Source organism: Carassius carassius, chromosome 10 (assembly GCF_963082965.1).
Source record: "Carassius carassius chromosome 10, fCarCar2.1, whole genome shotgun sequence".
NCBI lineage: Eukaryota > Metazoa > Chordata > Actinopteri > Cypriniformes > Cyprinidae > Carassius > Carassius carassius.
Genome location: NC_081764.1, coordinates 31079267 through 31087383, shown reverse-complemented (window position 1 = coordinate 31087383; position 8117 = coordinate 31079267). Strand labels below are relative to the sequence as shown.

At 36.0% G+C, this 8117-nt stretch overlaps 1 protein-coding gene across 1 annotated transcript; it reads left to right on the top strand.

Moving 5' to 3' along the window:
- Positions 1 to 4440: 4440 nt before the first annotated feature.
- Positions 4441 to 6011, top strand: LOC132152176 (ubiquitin-ribosomal protein eS31 fusion protein). Its single transcript, XM_059560942.1, has 5 exons — positions 4441 to 4583; positions 5299 to 5353; positions 5431 to 5516; positions 5612 to 5743; positions 5856 to 6011. Exons 1-5 carry the CDS (start codon positions 4536 to 4538, stop codon positions 6003 to 6005), a joined length of 471 nt encoding a protein of 156 aa, XP_059416925.1. The 5' UTR covers positions 4441 to 4535; the 3' UTR covers positions 6006 to 6011.
- The last annotated feature ends 2106 nt before the right edge of the window (positions 6012 to 8117 follow it).

Genomic DNA, 8117 nt, shown 5'->3' with positions numbered 1-8117 from the left:
CCTTAAACCACATAAACACATTGCATTACACCAAATACACAAAATACCCTTTTAAATAGTGTTTTGAATGCTAAAGAATATTGAAACTTCTGTTTTTATTTACTCGCTCTCATAAACTTATTGTTATTGTTACTAAAACTATCCATCTTTGGCAATTGAAATATAGCTGAAATCAGATCAAATATAAATATTAGATAAAACAAACACACAAACAAAGGTAAATGTTCTTATGGTACTAGGCTAGTCTCACTAGCCAGACCTTCAGATTGATGGCTTGTCATCACAGTTGTAAACACGACGTCTTTCTTCTTTCGTGACGGGGTTTGGGGTCACAGCATCTTTGTTTCCAGGTGGAACGTTAAAGAACACGATACGCATGTCTCCCGGAAATCCTGTATAATTTAACCAATCCGACGACGACTTCGAAACTCCTGAAGAGTTTCCACTTGTGTGTGCCATATACATCAGACATTGATCCGTGGGCGTGGCATCTGAGGCTGAGAATAGTCTAACTGAAATAAAATGTTTAAGTTAAAGTACTGAAAAATACTAAAATTCAAATTCAAATAAAAATGTGATATATATTAGTGTTGTAGTACTCGAGACTATTCTTGGTCTTGAGACCAGTCTTAAGACCAATTTTGATGGTCTTGTATTTGTCTCGGTCTCAAGCTCATTTTTCATGCAGCTTTTTACTTTTCAATTTGTTAACTGGTGGACTGTGGATTACTTGTTGATTATTGTGATGTTTTTATCAGCTGTTTGGATTCTCATTCTGACGGCACCCATTCACTGCAGAGGATCCATTGCTGAGCAGGTAATGTAATGATCTGTTCTGATGAATAAACAAACAAATCAATATCTTGGATTGCCTGAGGGTGAGTAAATTTTAAGCGAACTAAAAAATTTTGGGTGACCTACTCCTTAAGCATGAGTTATAAAGTGTGAGTGTGTAAATTTTATCTACAGTGAAAGTATGCAATGCATCCTATCTAGCTCTTTGTTACTTTCAGTGTTGGGGAGTAACTAGTTACATGTAACGGCGTTACGTAATTTAATTACAAAATTATTGTAACTGTAATTAGTTACAGTTACTACGAAAAAATGAGTAATTAAATTACAGTTACTTATGAAATTTTTAACGATTACAAAGGGGATTACATTTGAATGTTTACACGCATCCACATACAGATTTAACTGATTTATTTCCCAAATTGCACTGACTATTCTGAGACATACCGCCCTAATAATTTCCGGGATGCGGAAACACAGTCTGGTTCGTAGAATCCAGTCATAAAAACGGAATGCCTAACGCGGACGCAATATGCCACATTTTGGATGACTAAATCAAAAGTAGGTCAGTACACTTGAATCAAAACATGACATGGACTAGTGTCTGTGAATATAAAACCCCAAAAAATGCAATATATGACTTGCACATTCTGCCTGTCTGTGGAAATCAGGCGCGGACTGGACACCGGGAGAATCGGGACAATTCCCGGTGGCCTGGCAGCCGATTTTGCCCAACTATTTAATATCATTATTGTATAATTGCCTGCCGAATGTACTAAAGCGATCATTTGCGAATCCGCCATTTGAGAATTAAATCTCTAATAAATCATGAAGTGTTAGTCATGACTCGCGCGCTCTCCGCCCCTCCGCCAAACGGTTTGGATCAGACTCCGAGTAATCAATGCGAGAGAGAGAGAGAGAGAGAGAGAGAGAGAGAGAGAGAGAGAGAGAGAGAGAGAGAGAGAGAGAGAGAGAGAGAGAGAGAGTGTGGACTGCTGGAGCAGAGAAGCAGAACTCCTGTTCAGGGTTTCAGGTCAGTTTCACCTGTAAAGATGCTTTTTTGTCTTTGTGTTTTTTATTTATTTAATCAAGCAGCAGCACGTTGCTAACCAGTCAAAATACTATATAAAGGACGTCATTATTATCTGTTGTAATGTTACAGTAGTAATTTAGCTGAAAAAAATTCAGATTTTTTTTATAGGTTTAGGGGGAGCTACGACAGACAACAACACAACCCTTACGAAAATTAACATTTTAATATTTATCTATAAATCCAGAGAAAATGGTTACTATTGTTTAACTGTGATAACCAAAAATTTAAAATTATTTTACAAATGCATTTATTTAAAAATAAATACAAATCCATTTGCAAAAAAAAAAAAAAAAAAAAAAAAAATTAAACAAGGTTATTTTACTTTTATATAGGCTAATAAAAGCATGGTTAATTTTTGTAAGGGAAAAATATGACTCGTGTACAGTATTAGGATTTTTCTATAAAGATATTGTAGTATTGTAGAGTATTGTATTGTAAAGTATAGTTTTGTTCAATCTTGAGTATTAAAGTCACGAGAGAGATGCATAACAGGGCAAAATAAAGAAACTGAAGAGAAAAATGGAAGTGAAGGTGCAGTTCAGGAGAGAACTTTTAATTATTTTGCATGTCCCCAAATTAAAGATTTAAAATAGATAAAAATCGTTAGATAAACGATTATAGATGAAATAGATAAAATAAAAAATAGTTTGGTCCATGAATTTGTTTGTATGAGTTTGAATTTTCCAGTCTGAATTTTTTTCCATGGTTTTTTTCCATGGTTTTTATTTCCAAAGACATGGTTTCATTTACTACACATAGGCCTACTGAAGCTCGCAGTGTTTTCAACCCCTGCCGCCTCAATATAGGAGTAAACGAGCACATAAACACAATTTCTAGAACTGCTCTGTGTCACTTCATGTGCATTTTACTTATTTTGAGAAAACTATCATCATATACAAAGAGACAGCAAAAACAAATGTTTAGGAGTTTATTACACAGAATACGTCACATGCTTATTAGATAACTGTATTTAAGTTGATGTATATGCTTTTATTTATTATTCTTTAATTTTCACAAATTTAGAAAAGTAATCAAAAAGTACTCAAAAATAATTAGTTACATTACTTTAATAAAGTAATTGAAAAGGTTACACTACTATTACATTTTAAACAGGGTAACTTGTAATCTGTAACCTATTACATTTCCAAAGTAACCTTCCCAACACTGGTTACTTTTATCTGGTGTTATCCTTTGTCTGAGAGTATTCATAATCGCTGAAATGGTGCATGCCCTCTGCTATCTTATGTCAGATCTACGACTGCTGGTTAGAGCTGGCTCCACCCTTGATCCTCAGCCATGTCCTGTATCTACTTGCTCCTTCCCCCTGAGCATTTATCACAGATGGAGACAGTCCTGTTTTTGGAACACTACGTGTCGTGGCACACACAAATTGTAGGCTTGTACTGGCTGCTTTCTTCACGGAGCTGCTCTACATCATGTAGCACCTAGATGTCAACAGGAATCACTCATGTCTGCTGGGTCAATAGTCTCATATCTAAAGGCCATTGCGTATTTGTGTTTAAATGATGAGTTGACCTCTATGGGAACATACTGTTCAGAAACACACCGAACTCATCCAGTTCTGGATGCACAACAACAAAGCACTCAGTTTCTTCATTCTGCTTCTGCACCAAAATATTAGAGTTTTGGCAATGAGAGATGACACAAGAGCCATGTATGCACAGGCTGTTGCCTCTGGTTACTAAATCAAGATTACACAATCTTCACAAGAAGTGTTGTGCAGTTAATTGGGTAAACTGGGGAAGGACCATATGCTTAAACAAAGGCTGGAAAGGATGCATTATGTAATACGACAAAGAGGAAGAAAAATCTTGGCATGCTCGTCAGGAGAACTTTGCTGGACATTCCATGCATGTGAAAGAGCTTTAAGTCCAGAGAAACATCAAGTGAACACAGTGAGTCAACTGAATCTGTTTTCATTTCTGGGGCACTGGTGCACAAAACCTCTTCTTCCTTTGTAGGCTAGCGCCCTCGTTGTACATTACTGCCACACACTCAGCAATCACAAGATATGAATAATAATAATAATAATAATAATAAATCATAAAAAACAAGAGATTGTAATTAGGCTTTTCCATAAGGCAATACTGTTCTGAGGAAACCATATCTGTATAAAAAAAGGGATGAAACTTATTGTAAGTTTTAGCTGTAGAAATACACATTTATCGGTCGACATATGGTTGAATGTTCAGACACTGTAATGTGTTCAGTATCATAAAAAAAATGTACATCAAAATTTCGATTTTAGTAAAATATCTTAGTAAAATATAAATACAATATGATATAGTTACGAGTTATATGTCAATGGTTAAAATAACGGCTTCTATATTACTAATTAAAAACAAAATTGAAACCTTTTCAAGACTGTTAAATACATTAACTCACTTTTGGGGGATTTTTCTATTTTAAATTTCCCCTTCAGGCAGTTCGTCGGGCAGCCTTACAGCGCTGAAGAGCACGTTGTGCCGTTTGCAGGACCCTTTTCGATTTCCGCCATCTGAGAGCTGGTGGTGAGTTACTGTTACGAACGAATAATAGCGAAATAAATGTGATATTCGTACATATACCTGCCTTAAAATGACCAGAAACATTCACCTCTGTCTTATACACAGGTGGATTGTACATCAAGATGCAAATTTTCGTGAAAACCCTCACAGGGAAAACCATCACCCTCGAGGTGAGGCGCAGGCGAGCCGCGCGACACTTTTATTCCAGCTCGCGTCTGTGATGGACTAATAATCTCACTATATCAATCTTTTAAGTTTACAGTTATAGTCTAGGTAACGTAATAACGCGAGGAAACTATATTTTTATGGTTCCACAGAAGTCACGATTACTGCTAAGTCATTTGGCTAAGCTAATTTACATTCATATAATGTTAGAGGATTTTGGAAACAAATGTAAGTTAACACTTTAAAGTTCATCAGGTCATGTCACCTTTATTTATAAAGCTCTTTATACAATACGGGATAGTGTCAAAGTAGCTTTACGGTGTTAAACATTAAAAACGTGTGCTGGTAAAGAAAGAGGACAATAGAGAAAACAGTTGAATGCATTAAAAATATAATAATGTTTTAAATCTAGAGTTTCAATGCAGTTAGGCAGTTTTTACTCTTATAACTACAGCCTCATCACTAAATTGTAGGTGTCGGTTTCAGTAAGCATTTGTCATTTTGTTAACTACCAATCTACAGATAAAATGGATCTTAGATTACATTCAAATGCATCAAAACGTTAAACAAAAGAAAAAAAGACCTACAAAAAATTATCAGAAACTTTAACAATGTAGCAATTGCCATTGGTCTTCTATACCTTTGAAGTGATTAGATATTGGCTTAAGTGCAGTATACTGTTATTTAAGACCAATCTCAACTAGCCTTAATGTGTTCTAGGTTGAGCCCTCTGATACAATTGAAAATGTCAAGGCTAAGATTCAAGACAAAGAAGGTAAGTTGTCAGCTTTTTTGGTTTTGATTAGTTTGCAGTATTGCACACGTTATGACCGTAACGTGTGTTGAATGCAGGAATCCCTCCTGATCAGCAGAGGCTGATCTTTGCTGGTAAACAGCTGGAGGACGGACGCACCCTCTCCGACTACAACATTCAGAAGGTCAGTGAATGGTACAGTCATACAGAATTTAAGCTTTCTTGCTTTTCCTATTGTATAATAAATTTCAACTTACTCCGTTGTGATTGTTCATCCAGGAGTCCACACTTCATCTAGTGCTGAGACTGCGTGGTGGTGCTAAGAAAAGGAAGAAGAAGTCCTACACCACTCCCAAGAAGAACAAGCACAAGAGAAAGAAGGTCAAGCTCGCTGTGCTCAAATATTACAAGGTCAGTGTCATTCATTTGCTATATTCATTCATTTTTTTTGCCAGCAGCATGTGTTCTGTATTCAGCTTTGGGGTCACTAGTGTGATTTTACAATGTGTGTCTTCATCCTCAGGTTGATGAGAATGGCAAGATCCACCGGCTGCGCCGCGAGTGTCCTGCAGATGAGTGTGGAGCTGGGGTGTTCATGGCCAGCCACTTTGACCGTCATTACTGCGGGAAGTGCTGCCTGACTTACTGCTTCAACAAACCAGAGGACAAGTGAAGTACAGTCCTGATGACATGCTCTTGTGTGATGCATGAGATTGTCTGTTCTGGAGCTTGTACTTTGTAAATAAAGTTGTGGCCTGACACATGAAAAAAAAAAAAAAAATCTCTCTTGAGTCTTAATTTCACTTTTTGGGGTTTTAACTTTATTAGTCATTCAAACTATTATGCTTAAATGCATTTCCTCAATTTCATTTTTTTTTCTTAATAAAAGCATTAGTAATATTATTACTACTTCTACTTGCATGGCAGAAAACGCTGCATGACGGGGTGTGTCCAGAAAAGTGATGATCTCACCTGAGGGCAGCTGAACTGAACAGGAATCAGACTTATTTCATCACAAAATTGCTTTACTTAGCACTTACGATGCCAAAAACTTACTGCACATAAACGTGGGGGAAAAAAGATTGCTTGTTTACAAGAAAATTACTAGTTGTCTTAATTTTAACCCTTTAAAGACCCAAGCTTTGATATTCATTTTTTTTCACCCTTCAACATGTTTTTAGGAAACCATGGGTTATAAAAATCACAATTATGTTCATTTATTTTGATACAAAAAGTTAATACTTTGAACTTAATTTATGCAAATGCATAATATATTTCAGCCATGGAGGATAGCGTCATGACATTTTCTGACCATTTAAATACTGTTATAAATATTCATATCAATATTAAGATGTCAATATCTTATATCAAGTAGTAATTTTAATACCACTTAAAAAATATATATTAATTGTCATATTAATGGGATGATAATAACGAAACAGCACAGATTTTTTTTTTATCATTAATTAAACAGGCTCCAGTGTTGTATTTTTGCTACACTTATAAAAATGGTCTCTAACATATGTATGTTCAGAATTTCATTGCATTTGAGCCTTTTCCCAACACTAGACACATAGACATAACACTTAAATATATGAATAGATGCCAAATAAAAAATACATTATTTAAATTTGATGGCAAATACTGTAAGTCTTTTTAATACTGTATATAAATCGATTAATTTGTTCCAAAAGTGTTAGAGCCATTTTGTGTGACTTTATCAAGCTTTGACAGTTATGTCCACATTAATTCCTACTAAAACTTTTTTTGTTAAAAATGCAAAAAAGGTTTGCTACTGTTAGATTTAGATTTCAGCCATATTTAGTGAAAATGAGGAACTTGAGGAAAATGTATTTGCTTCATACAAATGATATTCTGCAATTCTGCTACACTGGGTCTCTGAGGATAATCAAATATTGTAAATGGCGCTGATATGTTGAGGAACTCAGTACCCTGAAATGCTCCAATGTTTCTTGCCTCCTGAGCAGCGATCTGACTCTTCCGCAGACTGTCCAGCAGGGAGGTCTTCCCATGGTCTTCATGACCCCTGATGGTCACCACAACTGAGCAGGATCTCGGCAGGACAAACCCAGCACCTTCTGCTGAGCACACGCACACAAGGCATCCAAACAATCTGGTTTGTGTAATCTAGTCATCTGCATTGGACTGTTGTGACCTTTCTGATGAGCATAAGTGAAGGGTTCGACCTTTTGAGACTGACCTGTTTTGCAGCCAGGTGTGGGATCTGCGGACAGGTGTGTGAAGGTCCAGGGGCCCAGGCAGGTAGAGGAAGATGTGGGCTGCCTTGATGCCAACAGGACGACGCAGTCCTGCCAATCAAGACTGCTATCTGCTTCTTTGCAGATTTTCTAATAAAAAAATTAAGCTTTACATACCAAAATAAGTAAATAAAAATCAATTGTTTATATGCAGACGATGTGCAAGTGTTACATGAATCCAGGACAATCAATATACATACAGTACATCTTAGAAGACGAATTACTTTAATATTACAGTTGAGAGGCATCATGAATATTAATATTCAAATGGATTGTTTTATGCAAATGTTATGATTTGACATAAATTAACCTATTACTAAAGATGATTGGTCCCTATGATACCATACCATGGTAGTTTGAATGAATGATTACTGTATTCACGTGTCATTGTATTTACATGGTAGCTACTCCAGCCAACTCAAAGAACACCATGCTATTACCACAGTACATGACAAAAGACGTGGTATTATCAAAGTACGTTTAAATAAATAAAATGTCATAAATAA